Genomic DNA, 26,365 nt, shown 5'->3' with positions numbered 1-26,365 from the left:
TGTGTGTGAGAGAAAGACATGGTTAAGTCATTACTTTCTAAGCAATAATTTAAATTGTGATTCAGATCAAATACAGCCTGGTGCTGATCATAAGAAGAAAGCAGTTTGCATGTACATAAGTTTACAGCAGACTTTATAAGAAGCTATGGGATCAGGACCATACCTCACTCTTATTGTTGATTTTTCCTGTCAAACACAGCATACTATGACTTCTAATGGCTTAAGAAAATAATAATACCCAAGTACCATGTCTGAAACCATACAGATTCTTCCAATGAGGTTTTGAGTTAGAAATGTGGTTAAAAGACATAGTTATGGGGGAGGGGGAGTTTAGACTAAAGTACAGCCACAATCAGCCACAGACTTTTTCGTTGATACTTTCCCCTCCTCCCATCCCACATGTAAATTGTCCTCTCCCAACCATTTTCGGAATTAAACACCACTAGCATTACATCTATACTGCAGTTTCACTCACCACTGTTATTTGACCCATAGTTACTGTCATTTGCAAACAATCTTATAACCACAGCTGGAAATGGGAGTTTGGAGCTAACCATGGTTAGTGAAGACACACATGTAATGAAGGAACATACTCAAACTATGGGCCTGCAAGCAATCCTGCGATTTTCCTGACATCGTGGCCATACTGTGTTTCCCCGAAAATAAGATAGGGCCTTATATTAATTTTTGCTCCAAAAAACGCATTAGGGCTTATTTTCAGGGGATGTTTTATTTTGCAGTCATGTCATCATCTTCTGATTGCTGCACAATGCTGCACAATGGTGGAGGGCAGGGTTTCACTTAACTAGGGCTTGTTTTTTGGGTAGGGCTTATATTACGAGCATCCTGAAAAACCATACTAGGGCTTTTTTTCAGATTAGGTCTTATTTTCGGGGAAACAGGGTACATTTAGGAAATTAAAAAAGAAGACATCAAATTATTCCTATACTGAACGTCCAGGAGTGAGCGTAGATTTGTAGATCTTTTAATGTATGGTTTATGACTGTATGCATCTACAGTAATCATTAAATGTTAGTACATGTTTCAAACAGGGGGAGGCTTAATGGGGGGGTTCAACATCAATTATTCAATTTTATGCCTGAACATAATACTAAAAAAACACATACAGAAACGTGCATGCACACACACACACACACACACACAGAATCTTACTGCAGTTACTGAGGATTTTTTAAATCAAAGCCAAAGTTCTGTTAACATAGTACAGAACTCTGAATATTCATAGATTTGTTCATCCATCAGCTACACTCGCATATCTTTAACAATTAAAAAATGCTTACCAAATACTATTGCTTTAGCAAAAGGAGGAAACAATTCTGTATGTCTGAATAAGTGTTTATGAATCTGCCAGAGTTCTTTGTGCAATTTCTTAAAGTCACTGTATCTCTTCCAAACGACTATCTGAAGCAAAAACAAAACAGAAAACAAACACACCCATGAGGCAATTATGACCGCTGATTGAGCATTTACTAAGTGTGGCAGAAATCAACACAGTAGCTTAGTGGGAGAGACTTTGATGTTACATAAAAATCTTTAGCTAAAGCAATAAAATCTAGCCTGACTTTTGCAGTTGACAGCTTCCTTGTGCACCAAATGTTCCCTGAAAGGGAACAATTAACAATTAAGCTGGATAACAATTAAACTGGGCAAAACTTGCTTGGGAACCAGCCCTAGGAAAATTTTACTCTGAGGTGCAATGGAACAAAATACCGTCCTCCATTCCATTTGAATCAATTTCTGTTGAATTCACAGAACTAAGACTTAAACTAGCACCTTGGTGGAATCTAGGCCAAATGAAAATGTCAAAACACAACATTATCATATTCCTCCCCTGCAGGAGATATGGCAAATACAGGGAATCAGTTCATTGCATGTGGCTAGAATGTCTCAAGGTGAACAAATGCTAGCAAGACACTGTATACTTAATTTGATTTAATGTATAATAGGCCAAAAAAATTGAATATGACACTGACTTCACATTATTCTCTTTATTCATTGGCACAAATAAAAATTTATTGTATAAACATTTAATTTCATTGTTAGCAGTAGCTATAAAGGCCATTTCACAAGATGGGAAGATTTCAATGTACATCTGGATACAGATACTACGACAGTGATGGCGAACCTATGGCACACGTGCCACAGCTGGCACACAGAGCCCTCTCTGTGGGCACATGAGCCATAAGTCGCCATAGAGAAATACTTACCTGTCCTCCAAACCTGGATTTTGGCACTCCCCTCTGCTGGAGCAATGGTCCAGCAGAGGGGTGCAATGGTGACCATTCCCGGTCTAACCCAGTGGGGGATTGGAGGACCAGTAAGTATTTCTTTGTTAATACTGCTCATAGGAAAAAAAAAACAACAGCAAGCATTTAACCCTTGCAGTGTAGGAGTAGTTGTTTTTTCTAAACTGAAACCTCAGCATTCAGGTTTTAATTGCAATATTGGCACTTTGAAATAAATAAGTTGATTTTGTGTTGCAGTTTGGGTACTCGGGCTCAAAAAGGCTCACCATCACTGTACTACGGGTATCAGTGACTTTAGAGAAATTAGTAAAGAAAAATGAGAAAAAGATCTTTGTGTAGAGATGATTTCTATAAGACATGATGCCCTTTTATATATGTTATGACTTCTTTAGAACAGATGCCTGGATTACAAGGAAAATATCAAAAGTTTCGGAAATACGCTTTATAGAACAATGCTACAAAAATCTTGTTAGAGATAAAAGCAAAACATGAAACTGAACCCAGTTTAATAATATCTGTTCATTTCTTTTATTTTTGATTTTAAAATATTCTCTCTCATGCATTTCTCTCTATTTTGTATTTCATGCTATTTTCATGTGATGCTGTACAATTCATAAAATATAGAAACTGAAGAGAAATCCATTAAGCAGCAGTAAGTGGCTAGTACAGCACATCAACTTCTTAAAGCATTATTTTTGCTGATGGATGGATATGTAATGGAGGGGAAAGGCTGCTAACATTCAAGTGTACACAAACTTTAAAATGGTTTAGGTAAGACTGCAGAAAAATTAATCTGCCACAGCGGGTTTTATGCTAACTGCTAATTTTTTCCAGGTAAGCAGATTCTTGCTTACAAAATGATGGGAGTCATAGCCTGCTTTCAGCCCAACTGTTACCCAGTTCTATGGAAGATTTCTGGAATATCGTGTTTTTTGTCTCTGCTCTCTGGCAACTTGCGCGCAGATTTGTGTAAATCACACTGCCTGATTCAGGAGGTGCACTAGATCTAGACTGGGAAAGTCATCATCCTCTGAATATGAATGAACTACGACTTTCACCACTGATCTGTCCGGCTGGGGGAGATGAGAAGTGGAGGCGAACAGAGACAAAGGAAGGATATGCTTCTCTAGCCCAGCAGCAGATAACTGAGTCCTCACACTGTGAACTACCTTTTTGTGTAAAGGTTTAATTTTAGACCTTGGAAGTTTAATAATATCTGCTGAAGTCGACAAAAAGGATCTTTTGTAGAACACTATAAAAATGACTCTAACACTGCATAAAATAGATGCAGATTAATCATATCTCTGCTGGATAAATTCCAATGTGCATCACCACTTTCTCGAGAAGTTCCAAGCTTGGAAAAATTCCCTTTTTAGACAGCAAGTCCCAATATTTTCCAGCAAGCTTGACCCTTGGGAGTTGCTGTCCCTGAGAAATAACTTTTCTAAACTCTCTGTTTACCTCCTTTGGGTTTCCTTTTGGAGGAATGGTTGAGACCTGGCAAATCCTGCAATATTTGAATTTATACATAGATATTACAGCATAGCTGGAGGCAAATAACTTGAGCATTCCTAGCAAGGCAGCAGATCCATTCCTGTTATATCAATTCCCCAGAAAGAGAGCTGCAGTATCCTAAGATGCTTTGGCCATCACCTAATCCTCTCTTGTCCCCCTTCCCCAGACACCTTTGTAGCCATCTGAGAAAATGCAAAAGGATTTATAGGGGAGGAGAGGAAGTGGGCATGCACATTCCAGCTAACAGCTAGAAGCCCTCTTCAGATCTCCACATTAAATACAAAGCCCATACATAAAAGTATATTTTGGGTATGGTTCCCATGGGTCCACATATTCCCCCCAACTCACACACTTCAATCTCCTCCCATTAGCTGAGCAGGTAAAACGTTTTCATAGCCCCTCCGTACATTGCAGGGCTCCAACTGATGGTTTCCTACCAAGAAAACAAAAAAGATCCATGTTTTGCTATTTACCTGTAATTCCCCTAACAAAACATGTGGCTGACGGGGTTTGGTTACTAACCATTGTATTGATTGATAATACAATATTCAAAAGCAGAAAGATGCGCCCAGAGTAATTCCAGCTTTCTTGTTGAAAAGGAAATCAAAGCAAATACTATGATTTTAAAGCACTTCTAATTTTTTACATTTTTTTACCCTACTATACATAACTTCAGCCACAGTTTAACCAAAACTGCACCATTTGCTCTCTGGCTACCACCACCGATGCACACATGCATGTGCATCCTAATTTTCCTAGTTTTGAATAACAGATATTCCATACGGACAAACAGCAAATTATTTTCCAGCAGATGTCACAAACATTTCATTTGGCACCCTCCATCTGGGCCAAAGTGTGTTTTTATGTACAGACTCTGGTTTCCCAAAGTACAGTCATAGCCAAAAATATTGACTCCCTTGCAATTCTAACAGAAAATGCAACCCTTCTCTCAGAAAATTGTTGCAGTTGCAAATGTTTTGGTACTCACATGTTCGTTTCTTTGGTTGCATTGGAACAACACCAAAAAAAAAAAAATCAGAGAGGAAAAGTTAAATCTGAATAATTCCACACAGAAACATAAAAATGCACTGGCCAAAATTATTGGCACCCTGTATAGATTGTAAGAAATAATTGCTTGTTAAGCATGTGATGCTTCTTTAATTTGTATTTAGACTCACCTGTCGCAAGTAAGAGATGTTGGCAATATAGTAATCACACTTGCAACCAGTTAAGATGGAGAAAAGTTGACTCAACCTTTGTGTTATATGTGAAAATGAACATGGAGGAAAAAATGAAGTGTAAAGAATGGTCTTTGGATTTGAGAGAAAAATTGTGGAAAAACATTCATGGTTACAGGAAGCGATTGATTTCAGTTATTTTTTCCAAAGGGGGTGCTACCAAATATTAACTTGAGGGTGCCAATAATTTTGGCCAGTGCATTTTTCAGTTTCTGTGTGGAAATATATAAGATTTGAGTTTCCTCTGTTTTTTGTTTTCTTCCAACGCAAACCAAAGAAAGCAACATGTGAGTACCAAAACATGGTCATGATTTAAGTATGTTTTATGCCTAAAGTCAAGTATGTTTTATGCCTAAAATCTAATTTGAGCAACTACAGAAAACACTAATACAGTGGTGCCTAGCTTTACAATTGCCCTGCATTATGACAAATCTGCTTAACGATGATCTTTTGCAATCGCAATTGCGATCGCAAAACGATGGTCTAAATAGGGGGATTTCGCTTTGCGATGATCGGTTCCCCACTTCAGGAACCAATTCTTCGCAAAACGACGTTTTTAGAACAGCTGATTGGCGGTTTCAAAATGGCCACCGGGTAATTAAAATGGCTCCCCGCTGTGTTTAGGGACGGATTCCTAACTATACAGGCAGTGAAAATGGCCACCGTATGGAGGATCTTCTCTGGGCAGTGAGTTTTATCCCATTGGAACGCACTGAACGGGTTTCAATGCATTTCACTGAGGTTTTTTTCGCTTTACAATGTTTTCGCTTAACAGCGATTTTCCTGGAACGGATTATCGTCATTAAGCGAGGCACCACTGTATTACACAAGTAATAAAATGATGGCATGACTGCTGCTGTTGTTTTAAGAGCATAGACGGTCTTGTTACTATTTCTGATAGAATAGCACAGAGGGGGAATTCTGCTTGAAGCTGATCAGGCCTGTGCAATGTTCAATCCATCAAGCCAAATGCAATTTTATCCAACAGACATCACTACTCATCAAGTGCACAATGAACTATGGATTTTGCAACTGGACTTGATCACAATTTACTACAGTGCTTCATCCATAAATGGGAGAAAATTTTCCAATGCATTGGATTGTCAGGTCAGCTGCTTTCAATTCCCTCAATTTTCAGGGCAAAAGTCAGAGAACAGGGGAGCGGGACTGTGATGTCACTGGGCATGGATCTTTATAATATCACGCAGACCAGACTCTTCAGAAACAATTCCAAATTTGACTGTGTAACGGACAAGCCATGCAGAGACTCGATTTATTTAAAGACCAACATGTGAATTCCATCAGCAGAAGAGCATGCAAGATAATGAAAAAGACAAGAATACTTCTCAGCCCGGCTAAATGGCATCTCCAGTAGCCATGACAATGAACCCCCAAATACAGAGTTGCCAAGTGGGCAGCATCCCACTCCCAACACCTGAAACCTGGACCCCAAAACCCTAAAATCTGACAAACCTAAAAATGTGGGAGAAAACAATACTGATCAATTTGTCCAGCCAGGCAAAAGACTTAGTGTGCTTAGATTGGATTTCAATCCCCATGTGTTCATCTTTTATACTGGTAAAATCAGGTTGTCAAGACTCTTTTTCAGTCAGACTCAAACAACATGCCAGGTAGGCGCAACATGATTTTCTTTTGAAAAATCTGAGTCTGAATCCCTGCATATTCATGCATGTTTGTAGACCTCAACTACTACTGGTACCTCTTGTTTTCTTTACCGACTCCCCTTATTTAATGCTTGCAAAACGCAGAGTTACAATGTGGTCTTCTCCACAATGAATTTGGGAAGACCAACGAGATGAAACATTTTAGTTTTACTTGGTGTTTTCTAAGAATATGTCCAAATCAACAAATTTCTAAACAAAAGGGTAAGGATTTAGGATTTTTTAGGATTTTTAAAAACCTGGATCGAAGGGAAGCAAAAGTAACAGGTTTATTCATACTTGTAAGAGACTTATCTATCACCTAGCAGGCCACAATATACAGTAGATTTTTTTAGCCTTGAACAGCTTGTATAGATCACATTTGGGCAGATCAAGAGTCAAAATTATTTGGAAAGGTAAACAATAAAGAATGGAATCTATTATGCCACCTGTATCACCAACAAATCATTCACTGGCAATGGAACAGGAACAGGAAGAAGAGAGATGAGAAGAAATGAAGAGAAAGACACAGAAGCACAAAAATGGCAAAGAAAAGGGCACATCTAGACTTTCAGCCCATGAGATCAGAACATCTCATCTATACAGGAAGACAATGATTTCACACGCTTAACCTGGAAGCAAGAGCCACCAAAATCAGCAAGTTGAGCTTTGAAGTAACAAGCACAGAAGAGAGACAGACAACAAAATTTAGAAAACAAGACATACACACAGACATACAGAGACATCTCAGTCTACACGCAGCCCTCAAGGTCCTCAGTCACACCTCTGAATCCCATGACAATTCAGCTCCTCCACCCACTAATATCGTTTCATGAAAAGGGGCCCTTATGTTCTCTAAAGGAGCAACTTCACCATGCTTTCATTACTTGTTTTACGCTGGTGGAGGTTCAAGAGCAGAAGTGACATTTGATCACCTCTGATTTTGAAAAAGCTCCTCTGGGTCTAAAAAAAATCCAGGGAGATCAACAACGTGACACAATTGTCTCCTGAGCCCCCAAAGGACTTGAGGGGCCTTTTTAAGCAAAGGAAGGAAGGAAGGAAGGAAGGAAGGAAGGAAGGAAGGAAGGAAGGAAGGAAGGAAGGAAGGAAGGAAGGAAGGAAGGAAGGAAGGAAGGAAGGAAGGAAGGAAGGAAGGAAGGAAGGAAGGGTCAGAGCAGAAGAGGCCCCAAGCATCTATCCTACCACTCACCTGCTGTTACTAATCCTTTTGGCTGTTCCTACCAACTCTTCCTTCACCTTGACTTCTTATATCAGGTCCAGGCATTGACTTCATTTGCCAAAACAGCTCTCTGCGTAAAGAGAAACTGTTTTTTCCCTCACACAAACATCTCCAGCAAAAGGCTTGCGTGTGAGGAGTATGTCAAGATATATTCAGAGAATCTATTGGGCTGTTCCTCACACTTCACTGGGCACATCAGACATGTGAGAGGATGCGCACACACAAACAGAGAACAGCAAAAGCGGAATAGTTTATTCCATTCATTGCTCAGGGATCCCAATCTATTTCTTTATTTAAATAAATTTATTATTATTAATTTATTTGTGTGAGTGGTTGAGCACGCACGCACACATACAACAGAACAAGAATTGTTTATTCCATTTACTGCCTAGGGATCCAGATCTGTATGTATGTAGGTATGAAGTAGGTAGGTAGGTATTTGTTTGTTTGTTTGTTTGTTTGTTTGTTTGTTTGTTTGTTTGATCCATGCCTGGAACATCCTTCCTGTCTTCCCCATCTTCAACAGTACCTGATGGGACAATCACCCCATCAAAGCTCATTACTCCTATGAGGTTTTCCAGAGCTGCATATCTTAGCTTCAAGCATCCTATATCACTTGCTATCAGTTTTTCCTCCCTGACGTCTTCTTTAGGGAAGGACCCATATCCCATCAGTAAAAGTACATAATTTTCACAAAGCTGGTCCCAGATTCAGTCCTTGTCACATCTAGTTAATTTTGAAAATCAAGCAACAGGAAAGAACTTTGTTTGAAACCCTGGACAGTCACTGACAATCAGAGCAGACAACACTGGCCTGGATGTAAAAAATGACTGGTCTGGTAGTAACATAGCTTCACATATTCCTATCTTTGGTTCTCCTTTATCAAATCTTATTTCCCAGCCTTGTTTTCTACCCTGGCCATCTCAATAAATAACTTTTATGGTCTATATCATGGATGAGCATGGTGTGGGCCTCCAGATGTTGTTGGGCTATAAATTCCATCAGCCTCAAACAGTCAATGCTGAGGAATTCCAAAAGGTGCAGTCCACAATTGGGAAGAACTTATTTTTGCTCTTCCCTGGTCTATATAGTAGCTGAAGCCCGTGTGGTATGGTGTACAGTGTGACACAACGGGATTCAGGAGACCTGAGTTTAAATCTCCATTCAGTCACTGGAGTTTGTGTGGAATCCATGCAGGAAATGACTGTAATGGTGAGGAGGTTTAGTGTGGTACCCAGCAATATTCTTCTCTGTGCTTGCTGTTGAAGGTATCATTGGATGCTGACAGAGATCAGAGGATACTAATAGTTTTTTGTGTGAAGGCTTCATCTACTGGAAGGTGATAGAATCCAGTCTCATCTGGCCAGGTGACTGAAGGTCACCTGGGAAAGCCAAGAGTTATTTACTCATTATTCTGGGGTGAAAAGTTCAAAACAATAAGGAGAACCTTATTGTCTGCACAGTCCTAGCAGGTGCTATGCTTTGACATCCAATTCTGCTGTCCTTTGATGTCTTTGTTATCAGCTTTCTAATTAGAGAGATGCTCTGCTATCATTTTGCCAGTTAGTGAAATGTAAGCACCCAAAGAGTTGGCTATATAGAGATGTGCTTAATGAGGAGGTGCATGGCTTGAAATGGTGTATAAAGCCAGGTATTCTGGCTGTTTCTGAGACTCTGTGTAGACCAAATTTCCAGAAGATGTTGCTCAACTACTGATTCCAGGGTTCATGTGCCTGGCAAGCAGGAAAGGTGTGAGGTTTCTCTCTACTGCTTCACTCCTTATACTTCCCATTATTGTCTCTTTAATAAAGGTTGTGTCTTTCCTTCCACTGGTTGGTTCATTGTCATTGGATCCCAAAGAACACCTTGTCAACCTTGCCAAGACAGATGACAATGGCAAAACCACTTCTTAAATATCTTACATAAGTTGATTTCGAAACCTTTATTGGCATATAAACGGACAACAACAAAACATAGGTACAAGCCAAGCGATGATCAGAGTAAACATAAAATAGGTGATACACTCAACAAATAGTATCATAGGTAATGGGTTAAATTGGAAATTTCCAAAAGATATCTTGCAACGGCAGATGTAATCCGCGGGCAAGAATCATTCAGGAAAAAGGATAGGGAGTTGGGCAAAAGAGAAAGCCACGGTTCGAGAAACAGCTTTCTCAGAGATGAATGCGCCGGGCAATGAAATAAAATATGGTCCAGGGAATCTGGGAGGGTATGACAGAAAAAGCAGAGCCTATTTGCACGGGGGATCTTAGCGAATCGGCCTGCATGAACCGCCGAAGGGAAGATATTGAGGCGAGCTAACATAAATGCTCTTCTCTGACCAGGGTTGGTCAGTGAAGAGAAATAGTTAGAAGGGCGTCCTAGGGAAGGAGGAAGACTGAAAAAAAGGGGAGAACAAGTGGGGTTTAAGTCAGCTGAAAGTGACTCAAACTCAAGCTGTCAAAGTTTGTGTTTGATCAAGGAATGGGCCTGTTGTAATCCCAGGTCGAAAAGGGATTCTAAGTCCAGTCCTAGGGATAGAAGTTTGGAGTCAATCAGTTTAAACCAATTCGAAGTGTAGGAGTCACTAAGAAGGTCAAAGAGAAGAGAATTGGAATTAGAGTGGAGATGAATACGGAGCCAGTATTTGAAAGTGGAGACCCAGGCAAGAGTAGAAGGAAGGTGGGTTCCCAATTCAAGTACCATGGTGGAGAGGCGAATCATATTGGGAACACCTAAGATCTTTCTAAAGAAGACAGCGGCAATGGAGTCAATGCCTCTATCCAGATGGGGACGCCATAAAAAAGGTGGGATAGGAGTTTGCACTGGAAAATATGCAAGGCTGCTGGGACAAACTGGTTGCCCGAGAAGTAGTGGAATTTAGAAATTGCATTGAGTTGGGATGTTGATGTGGAAATGACCGATTTTTTGTGTGAGGCCCAGTTTAGTTTGAAATGGAAAGTGAGCCCGAGGTATTTAAAGGTTGGCACTTGTTGGTAGGATTGTGTACCAACTGTCCAAGTGGATAGAGGGCTAGATTTAGAAAAAAACAACTATTTTAGTTTTGGAAGAATTTATGCTAAGATCGTTGATGGAGCAGTAGTCTTGAAATTTGGCTAGAAGAAGACGCAGCCCGGCTTTGGAGAGGGACAGCAAGACTGCATCGTCAGCATAGAGGAGAACTGAGAGAGGGGCACCGTTAAGAGAGGGGGAAGAGTTAGTAGCTTTACATAAGAAAGGAGGGAGATCTGCAAGGAATAAGTTGAACAGTAACGGGGCTAATATACACCCTTGACGGACACCCCTGTTAACTTGAAATCTATCAGTTAGTGTATTGGAGTTTGGGAGGCGAATCTGACATGTGTTTGAAGAGTGGAGACGCCTAAGCAGAAAGAGTAGTCGAGGATCAATGCCCCATTGAGATAGTTTGTCCCATAAGAGGGATCTGTTAACAGAGTCGAAGGCACCTTGAAGGTCAACAAAAGCAGCAAACAAACTAGATTTGTGATGAATGGAATATTTTTCAACTAAATGGGATAAAAGTAAAACGAGATCAAGAGTAGAGGCTCCAGAGCGGAAGCCAATTTGCTCTTTCCCCGGAAGATTAATGGAAGAAGCCCAGGCAGAAAGTTTGGCTAGAAGAGATTTTGAATAAAGTTTGCCAATAAAAGATAGAAGGCTAATTGGGCGGTAGTTGCTAGGGAGAGAGGGATCACCTTTTTTGAATATTGGAATCAGAGTGGAGATTAACCAAGAGTTAGGAAGGATGCCAGAGTGGTTAACTAAGGTGAAAAAGTTAGCCAAGGAATGAGACCACCAGTGGGGGTTACTGGTCAGAATCTCAGTGAGGACTTGATCAGGGCCTGGGGCCTTACCAGACTTCAGTGAGCTGATTAAATCCAGTATTTCCTCAGAAGTAACAGGAGGCCAGTCGGGGAGGGCCTGGAACGAGGGATCGGAAGGGGGGTTGGGGTTTGGGGAGAAGAAAATTGTGGAGAAGTGGGCTATCCATTCCTCCGAGGGGATAGAAGAAGAAGGGTCCGAAGAAGAGAAAGTGGTGGAAGAAGATACCAAAGACCAGAAGGCTTTGTAGTTGTGTGATAGAATTGCCTGGAGCAGATCAGACCACTTGCGTTGAGCAAAGAAATGTTTTTTTGAGTCTAAAAGTAATGTGCAGGACTTTCTGACAGTAAGGTAGTGTTGTAGAGACGCTGGGGTAGGGTTAAGGCGGAAAGAGTGGAAAAGAGATCTAACATGTTTCTTGGCCTGCCAACAGTCGGAGTCGAACCATGAAGTGGCACGGTTATGGGATGGGGAATTAGTTGGACTACTAAGGGAAGTAATTAAGGAATCCACAAGAGTATTATAGGAGGTGATAGCTGTGGCGATAGAGTCAGTTGTAGCAATGGTAAGGTTAAGATTGGAGATCTCTGGCAGTAAAGTCCAGGAGAAGAATTCAGCTTCTGTTTGAGAAGTCCATATAAGGCGACAAGAGGGTTGTGAAGGGGGAATTTGGGGGGAGGAGGGGGAAGAAGGGAAGGTTAGGGACAAAAGAAGAGGCAGGTGGTCACTGTCAGCACGAACACCAACAGAGAAGTCCGAGAGAAAGGGGAAAAGAGCTGGGGAAGCGATGGCGTAATCGATTACGCTTGGACCTCTAATGGAGAGGTGGGTGTATTCACCAGGGATGTCCTTACCCCATGTGCCATTAAGAATGGCAATGTGAAGATTGAGACAGAGGTTAATTAAGAAGGTAGCATGAGGTGTGATAATCTTGTCTCTGGAAGACCTTGGGCGATTGAGCCAGGGGGGAGATGACTCATCAAACTCCAGATTTATGTGTTTGGCTAGGACAGAGTTATTGGGTCCTAACCGGGTATTAAGGTCCCCCAGGATCAAAATGTAGGCAGATGGATTAGCTTCCAGATTAAGGTTGACAAGGTTCTCTACCTCCACCCAGGTGCTATTCAAAGAGGAGGATGGAGGTGGGAAGTAAAGATTAAGTAGTAGGATTTTATGTTGACCGTACTGGAGGAGGAAGATTTGAATATAGAGTGAGGGGGAAGGGATGGAGGCGAGGGTGAATAAGGAGGAGGGTTTAAGGAAACAACAGAGACCCGCGGAGGGGCGCCCTCTTGTTTTAGATTTAACAGCCGGGATATGATAAGTAAGGAAACTCGGAATGGATGGAGGATTTAATAACCAGGTCTCCTGTAAGAGAATAATGTCGTAGCTAGAGAGAAACTTTAGCAGGTCTTTGTCCAAAGCTTTTTTTCCTCCAGCCACCTATATTCCATGAGATTAATTGGAGAGAGGGATGGGGAGAGGGGGGGGTCATCTTACATAAGTTAAAAATCCTACTAGGGTTGCCATACGTCAGATGTGATCTGGCACACAACAATAGTCTCTATATGGCACCAAACATTTTATTTCCCATTTCTTCAACAAGCAGGCAGACACATCTGACTACTCTATCTTTTCTCCTTCTTTCTCTGTCACTCAATCTAAGTATTAGCTGCCATATTTTATTGTTACCTATACAAATGCACACACAATGGGAAGGGGAAAGGAGTAGGCAAAGAAAGGCTGCCGTTCTTCTTACGTCCGACTTATGCTGACCCTATGAATGAGCAACATCCAAAATGTCCAGTCCTCAGCATCCCTTCTCAGTTCTTGTAAACTGTGGCTTCCTCTGCAGATCTTCTTCTTTCCCTGCTGCCTTCCACTTTTCCCAACATTATTGTCCTTTCCAGAGAATCCTGCCTTCTCATAATGTGCCCAAAGTAGGGCAACCTCAGTTTCATCATGTTTGTCTCCAGAGACAGTTCAGGCTTGATTTAATCTAGGACCTACATTCCAGGGTATCCACAAAGCACTCCTCCAGTACCATATTTCAATCAAACCATTGTTGTCCTATCAGCTTTCTTAGCTCTCCAGCTTTGACACCCATACATGATGACTGGATATACAAGAATGTGGATGGTCTTGCTTTCCAGTGACACATCCTTACACTTGATGATCTTTTCTAATTCCTTCATTGCTGCCCTTCCAAGTCTCAATCTCCTTCTGATTTCCTGGCTATAATCTCCACCTAGATTGATGATTCTACTGAGATACACAAAATCTTTAACAATTTCAATTTACTCATTATCAATATTAAAGTTGAGTAATTATTCTGTAGTCATGATTTTCATCTTCTTAATGTTCAACTGTAGTTCTGTTTAGCATTTCTTCTTTCTCTTTCACTAAATATTGTTTCAAACCATTGGTGCTTTCTGCCAGTAAGAGGGCATCATCTGCATACAGTATCTTAGATTATTGATGTTTCTTCTACCAATTTTCACTCCTCTTTTTTCTGAATCTAGTCCAGCTTTCTGTGTGATATGTTTTATGTACAGAATGAACAGGTAAGAGAATAAAATGCACCCTTTGTCTGACACTTTTGCCTATAGAACTGAATGTCTCCTTCTGATCAGATCTGCCCACCCTGTAAAATCTTCACAGGCCGGGTGGTTGAGAGTCTTGACCCCAAGAAAGACCCGAAAAATTATGACGGAAATCGGGCCTTCTCGGCAGTTGCCCCGCAACTGTGGAACACTCTCCCGCATGAAATTTGCTTGGCCCCTTCACTGTGAACCTTTAAAAAACTATTAAAAACATAGCTTTTTAGACAGGCCTTCCTAGAATTGAATATATCCCGATAGAAAAGTGTCTTTAACAATTAACATCCAACCTATCGCCATGTTTTTCATTCTATTTTATTATGTTCTATCATGTGGTTTTTAATATAATTTGTTTGCACTTTTTATATTGCATTTGGTTGTTGTCGATTATCCTTGTTGTCATGTTATTGTTTTATCCTATTTGTACCCCGCCCAAAGTGACCTTGCCAGCCAGATGGGCGATATAAAAATCAAATAAGCAAACAAATAAATAAATCATAGACTCATAGGGGACGTGGTGTCGCTGCGGGCTAAACCGCAGAAGCCTGTGCTGCAGGGTCAGAAGACCAAGCAGTCGTAAGATCGAATTCACGCGACGGAGTGAGCGCCCGTTGCTTGTCCTAGCTCCCGCCAACCTAGCAGTTCGAAAGCATGCAAATGCAAGTAGATAAATAGGGACCACCTCGGTGAGAAGGTAACAGCGTTCCATGTCTAAGTCGCACTGGCCATGTGACCACGGAAGATTGTCTTCGGACAAACGCTGGCTCTATGGCTTGGAAACGGGGATGAGCACCGCCCCCTAGAATCGAACACGACTGGACAAAAATTGTCAAGGGGAACCTTTACCTTTACCTTTTTAGACTCATAGAAAAGTGAAGTTGGAAGGGGCCTACAAGGCCATCAAGTCCAATCCCCTGCTCAGTGCAGGAATACAATCAAAGCATATCTTCCAGGTGGTTTTCTAAGTTTTTCTTGAATGCCTCCAGTGTTGAAGCACTCACCAACTCCAGAGGCAACTGGTTCCATGGTCATTAGGATATTTTTCCTGATATTCTACCAAAATCTGGCTTCTTTTAACTTGAGCCCATTGTTGCATGTCCTGCATTCTTGGATGATTGAGAACAGATCTTGTCCCTCCTCTGTATGACAGCCTTTCAAATATTTGGAAAGCGCTATCATATCACCCCTCAGTCTTCTTTTCTCAAGGCTAAACATGGCCAATTCTTTCAGCCTTTCCTCATAAGGCTTGGTTTCCAGATCCCTGAACATCCTTATCAGAAATCAAGAATTCTAGAAGGACATAGTCACTCTCGCCTAGAGTTCCCCATACTCCCCCACTAAGTCATCTCTGTTAGTCAGAATCAAGTCAAGGATAGTAAATCCTCTAGTTTCTTTCTCCACTTTTGTAGAAGAAAATTATTAGCCACACAAGCCAGGAATTTCTTGGAAGGGCCATACTTGGCAGAATTTGCCTCCCAACATATATCTGGATAATTGAAATCTCCCATCACTACTATGTCATGTCTTTTTGAAACCCCTGCACAGTGGTGCATTGCTTAACGATTGCCCCGCATTATGACAAATCCGCTTTACGACTATCTTTTTGCGATCACAATTGCGATCACAAAACAATGGTCTAAATGGGGGAATTTCGCTAAGCGCTAACCCTGCTTCGGGAACCAATTTTCACTTTACGACGATCAAAAACAGCTGATCGTCAGGTTTTCAAAATGGCCACCAGGTGCTTAAAATGGCTCCCCGCTATGCTTAGGGACGGATTCCTCACTATACAGGCAGTGAAAATGGCCGCCATATGGAAGATCTTCACTGCACTGTGAGTTTTTACCCCATTGGAACACATTGAACGGGTTTCAATGCGTTTCAATGGGGTTTTTAATTTCGATTTACGATGTTTTCGCTTAATGGCGATTTTCCTGGAATGGATTATCATCGTTAAGTGAGGCACCACTGCAATTTGTTTTTCAAAAGTTTCATCCGCTTCCTCTCTCTTATTGGGCAGTCAGTAGTAGAATTCAACTAGATTGATCCATATCCTCTCGATGGGACAGCCAATCTCTTCCTCCTGTATTTCTGTGCAGGAATGTGTATTTTTGACATACACTGCAACTCCACCTCCCTTTTTAGTCTCTCTCGGTTTATATCCCTCAATCATTGTATTCCAGTCATGGGAGTCATCCCACCAAGTTCCAGTAATTCCTACAAAGTCATATTTACCCTCCTGAATTAAAATTTCCAGTTCTTCTTGTTTTCCATACTCCTGGCATTCGTATACAGACACTGGATGTTGTATGAATATGTGGCCTGTTTGTCTTTGTACATTTTATGAATATTATGATGATGATGATTATTGTTATGATTATTATTGTGATTATTATTGTTAATGTTATTATTGTTGCCCTTTTGATCAGTTTGATCCATTCCTCTTATTGTGTATAAGGCTTCATCTACCCTTAATTCTATGCTTGCATCTTCCTCCCCCTTCGAATTCAGTTTAAAGCCCTCCTGATGAAGTTCTTCATGATGTGGGCAAACACACTCTTCCCAGTGCTTGTTAGATACAAGCCATAGGAAACCATTCTGTCTCTCCATATTTTTTCCTAATGTAGCTTCTTATCTGCAGTACAGGTTGTGCAGCAGGACAATCAATTGCTCATCCTTTTCGGAATGGTTTCTTGCTCCATGTAAGGTAAAAGCCTCTGTTGCAACACCTTGAGCATCACTTTGCTTGCATGAGAAATTAGACCAATGGTCCTATATTTACAGCGCTCCTTGGCATCTCATTTCTTGGGAACTGGAATGTATGCTGAACATTTCCAGTCTGTGGACCACTGTTCTGTTTTCCATATTTGTGGCTTGAAATAATTTTATCAGTATCCCATCTACCCCTAGCAATTTATTTCTTCCCAGCAGCTTTCACTTGATTTTCTAGAACTCTGTGCACTTCATCATAGGAAGAACCTATGATTCTTTAAAGGAGTCTTTTTAGACTTTTATCTCTTCTGAATAGGTCTTCAGTATATTATTCCCATCTTATCTTTATTTTCTTCTGGTCAAATAGTGTGCTTTCCTATTAGTCTTTCAGCATTCCTAATCTAGGAATTTCTAATTAAGAAATTTCCCTTTGATTTCTTGGATCTACTAGAAGAGGTATCTTGTTTTTCCTCTTTTGTTGTTCTCTGTTGCTTTGCACTAACTATTGCAATAATTCTCTTTGTTTCTATGTGGCAATTCATTGCAAAGCTGCATTGAACTTCTGTCACTTTTTCGCCTGTCCTCAACAATTTTAAATATGTCTTCTATCATCCATCTAGATTTCTCTCTTCTTTTTACAACAGGAATTGTCTTTTTGCATTCTTCCTTAATGATATTTGAGTAATTTGCAATTTAGTAATGCAAATTTGTTCTTTATGTGGACTTTAAATTCATCAGGAATATTGTTTACATTATTTTTAGCACTACAATTCTTTTAGTGTTCTTTTTCACCTTTACTCTACTGTTGGACATTAACAGTGCATGATCACTACCATTATCTGCTCCTGGTCTTATTCTGGCAGAGAATGTACAGCTTCTTTATCTCCTGCTTCCAATTACATAGTCTGTTTTGTTGCCATATTAACCATCTGGTGATGATCACATGTAAAGTTTTCTTTTTAGTTGCCTGAAGCATGTACAGTATTTGCAATAAACAGATTGTTGGCTTCGCAGAACCCTATCCCTCATTCTCCTGTGTTGTTTCTGTCCTTCAGACCAAATTTTCCAACATTTGGTTCTGCTTTGCGTCCTATTTTTACATTCCAGTCACTTATGATTATAAGTATGTCTTGTTTTGGTGTGTGATCAATTTCCTCCTAGATGCTTACCTAAAATTTCACATTCATCTTCTTCAACATCTGTAGTTGGAGTATAAACTTGAATGATAGTAATGTTGACACGTTTTCCAGAGAGTATGATTTATATTGTTTAGTCAGAACTTACATTGTAGCCCTTATGCCTGTGCTACATCTTCCCTTTGTATTAGAGCCGCTCCATTTCCTCTGATTTCATCATTTCCAGAGTAAGACATTTTCTAGTTGTCTGACTGAAAATATCCCAATCCAGTCCACTTTAGTTCACTAACATCAAGCAATGTTTATACATTCCATTTCTTGCTTTATTGCTTTCACTTTACCTTCATCTATACTTCTCATTTTCATGTTCCAACTGTATGTGTTCCCTTTCACTTCTATTCACATCAGTCACTAGATGTCCTTTCAGCTTTAATCTAGTTGCATCATTAATGACAATGCTATTCATACTTCTCCTTTGCTACTGCAGAAAAAGTCTACTGCAAATAATAAGCAGAGTCCACTAGCTATAGCAGATATATAACAATCATAAAATCATGGAGTCGGAAGTAGCCTCTCTCTTTCTTTCTCTCTGTCTCTGACCAGAATCCCTAGATATGGTTTGCTAACAAAAGACCTCCTGAGTCATAAGAGACAAGGCAGGATCAAGACATCCATCAATTTAATTTAAATGATATTAAGTAAGTACTATGCAGGGCTAATACTTTTTTACATCCTTCTGCTCTGCCAATCTGTTTGCTAAAACACAATGAACAGTAGCAGAAGTTCTGCAAGACAACAGCACTAAAGCAGCATATACATCCGATCCAAATGACAACTGTCAGTTATCACCATTTATCATTAGAGATGCCTGCCTGGCCTGTTTCATAATACAAAAAGCCAAACAAGACACATACATAGGGTTGTGCCATATTTATGAAGAGAATTACAATCCAAATATTTAAACACCTAGCAAAAGAGCAAATCACACAAGGACACGAACAAAAGCATCTTCATAAACACAAATGCATTACCTCTTGGACATCCTCTGGATTTTTTCGGGAAACAATCTGAAAAACAAAACAAACAGATACTTTGTCAGTAGCTGAATTCATTCCCTTTTTTAGAGGGAAGGAGCCAACAATTAATGGACAATCTATATTCTTAAGGCCACATGTGGCTTTCATACTCATTTCCATGCAGCCTCAGTCAACTTTTGAAAGCCCTCTGCTAGTTCAGGCTTTTGAGGATCATTGTGGCACAGCGTTTAAACTGCAGTACCGCAGCTAACACTCTGCTCATGACTTGGGTTCAATCTCAGGTAGCCAGCTCAAGGTTCACTCAGACTGCCATCCTTCTGAGGTCACTAAATTGAGTACCCAGCTTGTTGATGTGGGGCAATGTGTGGCTTGCATAATTAAATTGTTAACCACCCTGGGAGCACAGGACGTTGCCTTACACTGAGCCACACCATTGGTCCCATGAGCCCAGTTCTGCCAACTCTAAATAGCAGTGATTCTCCACAGGTTCAGTCAGCATGTTCCTAGCCCTGCTTGCAGATACCCTATACAGTGGTGCCTCGCAAGACGAATGCCTCACGGGATGAAAAACCCATAAGACGAATGGTTTTTGCGATCGCTGTGGTGCCTCGTAAGACGGCTTCTTCTATGGTCATGCTTCACAAGATGAGTTTTTCCCCGCAAGACCGATGCCACGCAAGATGAAAAAAATTCATTCGTCTTGCGAGGTTCCCATAGGAATGCATTGCAATGCATTCCTATGGGAAACCACTTTTCGCAAGACGTAAATTTCACAAGACAGCACTACTCGCTGAACGAATTACTTTCGTCTTGCAAGGCACCACTGTATTTTCAAGGGGGGGGTTTCATCCCAACATTAAGGAGGCTCCAACTGTGAATCATTTCAAGGTCTATGCTGGAATAAGCTCCCATTAAAACGTGAACCCAAGAAATGTCTTTGCTCCATCCAGATTTGCAACCATGGCATCATCCCCACTGCCATATTCATCAGGATAGTTCTCACATGCTGAAAGGCAGCAATGAATCTTGTAGCATGTTATGTGAATAACATGCATTCAAAAGGTGTGAGAAAACATATTCTGTAACATATGCAGGAGCCTGTTAGAACCTTCCGTAGCCTGAGAAACAGATGGCGGACACTTCCCACTAGCCATGTTTGTTTCACTTCAGTGTGCAAATTACATCTGGTCCTCTCCTGATTCTAAATAATCCAACCAGAAATAAATGGGAATATTGAAAAATATTTGTTTAATGTAGTAAAAAGAAATACAATAAATCAGGTGAGCAACCCTTTTTAAAGAAACATGTTAAATGTCTGGAGCAGATATAAAAAGAAATTATGTCCCTTTACTTCACCACTAAAATTAGTCACCAAAATAGAAAATTTCTGAGCAAACTTGAAGGGTTTAGCTGATTTGATTAAGGATAAAAGAGCTGCCAGACTGAAGGATTGGATGATTAAAATGAGATTGAAGGATCAGATTATAGTTAAACTTCAAACTAATAAACTATCACGGTATAATTATAACCAGTTAGATAGTTGGACAAATTAATGGATGAAGACTAATGGCAAATGTAGAGAATGTACTAAATATGAACAATTTCTATCATCACATGAAGACATACAGAAAGATGCTTTGAGGAAGGGAGTAGTAAGTAGAATTTATAACCTAATTTTGGAGCAAGAGGAAAAAGAGGCTAAAATAAAAGGTTTGAAATCAATTTGAGAACATGATTTAAAGACAGAAATTAAAACAGAGGATTGTACAAAAATTTGGAAATGTCTGTAAGAATAAAGGAATTTTTTAAAAAAAATTAGTTTAAGGTGGTACGTGACTCCAATGAAATTGAACATAATAAATTCAGACTATTGTAAGACCTGTTGGAAATGTGATGAAGAAACTGGCACGTACAGTGGTGCCTCACAAGACGGGTGCTCCGTTTAATGACAAATCCGCATTATGATGAGGTTTTTGCAATCGCAAAGGCGATCGCAAAACAACATTTTGAATGGGGGACTTTCACTGCGCGATGATCAGTTCCCTGTTTCGGGAACCGATTTTCACTTCCCGACGATCAAAACAGCTGATCGTCGGGTTTTCAAAATGGCCACCGGGTGCTCAAAATGGCTCCCCGCTATGTTTAGGAGCCATTTTTTGCTGCTCAGGCACCCGAAAATGGCTGCCCCTATGGAGGATCTTCGCTGGACGGTGAGTTCTTAGCTGATTGGAACGCATTAACCAGGTTTTAATGCGTTTCAATGGCTTTAGGACGTTTTCGTATTTAGGACGTTTTCGTTCTACAGTGATTTCACTGGAACGAATTAACATTGTAATGCAAGGCACCACTATATTATCATATGTGGTGGGAGTATAAATTGATTCAGAAATTTTGGAAATTGATTTTTAAGGAAATATGTGATATATTTGGAAAAGATATCGAACGTAATTCTAAAATTGCTTTGCTGTCAATTTTTAATGATAGAACTTGATTATTGCTCAAAAGAATTGATGTCTAATTTATGACAAGTGCTAGAATATTGATAGTAGATTATGGGAAGATAAAAATGATATTAAATTAGAAGATTGGTATAACGAAGCATGGAACATTGCATTAAATGATAAATTGACTACTGAACTTAAGATGAAAAGAGGGGAAATAAGTTTAAATATTTTTATGCTATTTTGGGTAGATTTCTTGTATTTGTATTGGTGAAAGGAAAGGGGAAAGCCTCTAAGTAATAATCAATACAATTTTGGAAAGGAGGTTCATAATAAAAGTATTGCTCCAAAGGGTCCCATGGGTATGGGGGAGCACTGTGTTTAGATTGTATTATTATGTATTTTTTATTCTTGTATTTGTTTTGAAAATTTTAAAAAATAATAATAAATAATCCAACCAAGTTACCCTTGTCTTAATTACAACATGTTTAGACACCTGTAATCTATTCTACATAAGGCTGTCCCTCAAGAGTATCTGGAAGTTTCAGTGGGTACAAAATGCAGCATCTAGGTAGTGAAGCATGACATGATACCATGATCATATCGTTCCAATAATAAAAGATCCATATTAACAGCCAATTGTTATCTGTATTAACAAGATGATTGTTTCAGCTTTAAAGTTCTACTTACGACCATTTTGAAAATATCTCTGCTTACACAAGCCAGACAAGTACAGACATGAGGAAAGGGCTTTTTCCCCAGTGTTGTTCCCACATTCTGCAAGGTATTTGTCCTGTAGCTATGACTGCTTCCTATTCACTTTGCATTCAGGTTCAAAGCAGATTTCTTTTCCTGGAAGATCTTTAAAAGCAAATGAACTTGGGTGTCATCAGCACCCCAGTGGCACCAGACCACAAAATTCTGGGCAGCCTCTTTCAGGTTTTTTATGTATATGTGAAATAGTATGGAGAATCATGGAGCCCTGAGACACTCCACAGGCTAATGGTCAAGATGTTGAACAGGAGTTGCCCGCCACCACTACCCTTCAGAAAGTGACACCACACAAGGGAAAATCCCAGAAACTGACTTCTTTTTTCATCAGCTAACCACTTCTCACTATGTAAAGCGCAGTGTCCTTTTTCCTGCTAGCAATGCAGGCACACTATTCTGCAGCAATATTGGGCCATTTCGTGACTTTTTGAATCATGGGTACAGAAGCACAATATCCCACATTCATAAACTGGAGGTTTTTTAGAAGAATTGAATAATGTATATATAGAGCTTTTTCCTCAAGTCTGTTTTCACTTTCCATATCTAATTCTCTTTACTCCTTCCCCGGTCACCACTTCAGGCTTATGATTAATTCACTGGACTGTCATAGGAATTCATAGCTATGGTCTTCTTATCTACCACCCTTCTAGGTAAGCCTCCTTTATTATCATTTGGGAGAAAGGTACTGTGGTTCATTTGTCTCCACACTGAAACAGCACAACTTTGATTATTTCAAGCCAACACATTCGCGCAACTGCTGAAATAGTAAGTGGGAAGGGGGAGGGGGGATTCTGGACTGTGGAGGTGTACCTCAGGCTGACCTCAGCTTGTAATGACCCTATTAATGAGTGATCTCCAAAATGGACTGTCTTCAACAGCCCTCCTCAACTCTTGTGGCAATCTATCTCATAATTGCTCTTCTTCTTCTCCTGCTGCCTTCTACCTTTCCCAGTACAGTACTGTATTATTGTCTTTTCCAGAAAATGTTATCTTCTCATGATTTGCTGAAAGTAGGAAAGCCTTCAGGTTTCATTCGTTCTAGGACCCTCTTGTTCATCTTTCTGGCAATCCAGGGTATCTCCTCCAGAAGAAGAGCTACAAAAGAAATATCTCCTTCTGTCAGATTCACCAGAAGCCAGTGCCCTTGAAGAAGTCTGAAAAGGCTAAGCAATAACATGTTGGGCTTTTAATTTGGAATAAATACTACAACTTTGGCATCCTGGGACTAACAGCTTTTCTGGATATACTAGTTCCTTTTCATTATTATTCATTTTTTTCATGGCAGCATAGTGATCTCGCAGTTTGGGTTTCCTTTGGTGTTTTATGAAAAGAATTACAAATGAATTCTCTACTGCACAACTTTAAAAACGCAAGGAGAATCAGAACATGGAATATATTGATGATTTTGTAATGATGTTCTAAGTCTTCTTTTGAAGTAAAGACTAAAAATGGACTGGAACCTCAGTTCGGAGGTTCATGTCGGTTTGTAAGCATGGAAATGCCCCAGCAGGAGGAAGGCTTTGCCTGTCCCTCCGCCTGGTCTGAGTGTTTGATCAGCCAAGGAAGCAGGGCAGGGAAGCCCATCCTCCTGCCAGGGACTGGCTCAACAGCCAAAGAGAAGGAAGAGAGGAGCGCACGCCAGCTGGTGACTGGGGGATCCAGGCAGGGAGATAAGGAAAGGGAACACATGATATTTATGGTGCCATGCTTAAGAAACGGAACAAATCTCTCAACTGAGATTTGTGCCCATCTCTGGTAAAGACTGCAAGAAGTCTCATAGCACCTCAAAAACTACCAGATTTATATTGGCATAAGCTTTTGTACACTGCGGTCTATTCCATCAGTTGTATAAAGCACGTTTCTATAAATGTGTCATTTATACATTTAAAATATTTTACCCCACCTTTCTCTTTATAAAGGACTTGGGGCAGCTTACATCTTTAAAAGGCAACGTTTAAAAGCTAAAAACATCCAAGTATAAAAATATTCAAAAGATCAAGCAAAGTTAATATGGTAAACAAAATCAATATAAAAATGGATTCAAAACAAAAGCCCATCTCAGATAGCCAATTCCTCAGGAAAAGTTAAGAGAAAGGTCTTTGCTTGCGAAGGAGAGCAAAGATGGGTCCGCCTAGTCTCCTGTTGGAAAGAGTTCCAGAATTGGGTGAAGGCCCTCTCCCGTGTCCCCACCAAATGCATCTGTGAAGGTAGCGGGAACAAGAGAAAGGCCTCTCCTGATTATCTTAACCTCTGAGCAGGCCCATAAAGGGAGAAGTAGTGCTTGAGATAGCTTGGACCCTTAAAATGCAATAAATATAGACATCTGTTTCCCTATAACTTCTCTACTTACATTCCTACCCCTTCAAAGATGGCATATATACCTATCATTCAGGATAACACATTTAATGTCTGATGAAGTAGCCTGTAGTCCATGAAAGCTCATGCCATAACAAATCTGTTATTGTATTCTCAAAGGCTTTTCACGGCCAGGATCCGATGGTTGCTGTAGGTTTTTCGGGATGTTTGGCCGTGTTCTGGAGGTTTTTCTTCCTCACATTTCACCAGTCTCTGGTGAATCTGATGGAAGGAGATGCCGGCCACAGAGACTGGCGAAACCTTAGGAAGAAAAACCTTAAGAACACGGCCAAATAGCCCGAAAAACCTACAACAACCAAATCTGTTATTCTTTAAAGTGTTAGAAAATGGTGTTGTTCCTGCTGCAACAAATCACTATGGCTACCCTTTCTGGAAACAGTTACATTTTGACTTTGTACCAAAAAAGCACACCCCTCTGCCGCATTTAATAGCAACTTTGAAAGAACAAAGTATTCTTACAAAATGGCCAAGGATAATCCATGCTTTGCACCTCCAACTTCCTTTTCCTCTTCTGAGCTGTAACTCCAGATAAAATATAACCTCTTGTTTCTCTTTGCCAGCTATAAACTGAGCACTAGTTCTTGAAAGCTCACCATCTCTCTGCCTACAATGATAAGGACTCTCCCTTTTCTTCTAACCTCCTGTAATGCATAAATAAATAAAATAAATAAATACTTAGATTGCTAATATATTCCTGCAAGCAGAACGACTGTACGTTATAAATCCCCAACCCTACTAACGAATACTCCTCATTACATTCAATTTTATTTACCCCAGATAAGTATACTAGAGTGGTAGAATATACCAGATGGGTGGGATATAAATCGAACAAATAAAATAAAATAAAATAAAATAAAATAAAATAAAATAAAATTAAATAAATAAATAAATAAATAAATAAATAAATAAATAAATAAATAAATAAATAATGGATTGCAGTGCCATTTCTATCAGTATTCCTTTCTCTCTCCTCTGAAGATAGTCCTATGAGCCCACACTGCTGTCTAAACACACACAAAGGGGAAATCTGAGATAAGGAGAAATACTTCCCCTCTCGCTATAACAGTGGTTCCCAATCTTTTTCAAGCCGTGACCCCCTTTATTAACCTGGGATGCACACCCCGCCATATTTGCATAAAAAAGCTTTTTTAATAGAGTAAAGTCATCCTTTATGTGAAAGCAGAGGCTTCTTTCTCCCTCCCTACCAGAGTTCACTTCTCATACAGACACATAAACGCTGACTTTAACACCCCACTCTGATATTCACTCTGATATTAACCAAGAGCTACAACACATAGAACATGACCCACAAACCCCCAGAAAACACTTCACTACCCCCTTGGAGGTCATGATCCCCAGACTGGGAAATGTTGCTCTATAGGATCAGATTTGAGATAGAGGAGATGCTGCACTTACTCACACCCTAATGGTATCAGAATTCAATTAATGCTCTCTCCTTCTTATATAGCAACATTCCTGAATCTAACACCCTCCAAATATATTCAACTTCAAGTCTAACACCCTTAGG

General features: G+C 40.1%; 1 protein-coding gene across 3 annotated transcripts in view; it reads right to left on the bottom strand.

Moving 5' to 3' along the window:
- The window catches only part of RPS6KC1 (ribosomal protein S6 kinase C1), a 126,974-nt gene that overhangs the window by 98,104 nt on the left and 2,505 nt on the right, over window positions 1-26,365 (bottom strand). For 2 of the 3 annotated variants that reach the window (XM_020794630.3, XM_020794629.3), the window contains exons 2-3: window positions 19,244-19,279; window positions 1,302-1,422 (exon numbers count right to left, since the gene is read on the bottom strand). In XM_020794630.3, the coding sequence (XP_020650289.3) occupies window positions 1,302-1,422; window positions 19,244-19,279 (157 nt within the window). The remainder of the gene's footprint in view (window positions 1-1,301; window positions 1,423-19,243; window positions 19,280-26,365) is intronic. The other variant, XM_078382945.1, reaches the window with a different exon arrangement.

This window comes from Pogona vitticeps, chromosome 1 (genome assembly GCF_051106095.1).
Source record: "Pogona vitticeps strain Pit_001003342236 chromosome 1, PviZW2.1, whole genome shotgun sequence".
Lineage (NCBI taxonomy): Eukaryota > Metazoa > Chordata > Lepidosauria > Squamata > Agamidae > Pogona > Pogona vitticeps.
Note: the sequence above shows the minus strand (reverse complement) of the source record. Positions and strands in the feature narration are given on the sequence as shown.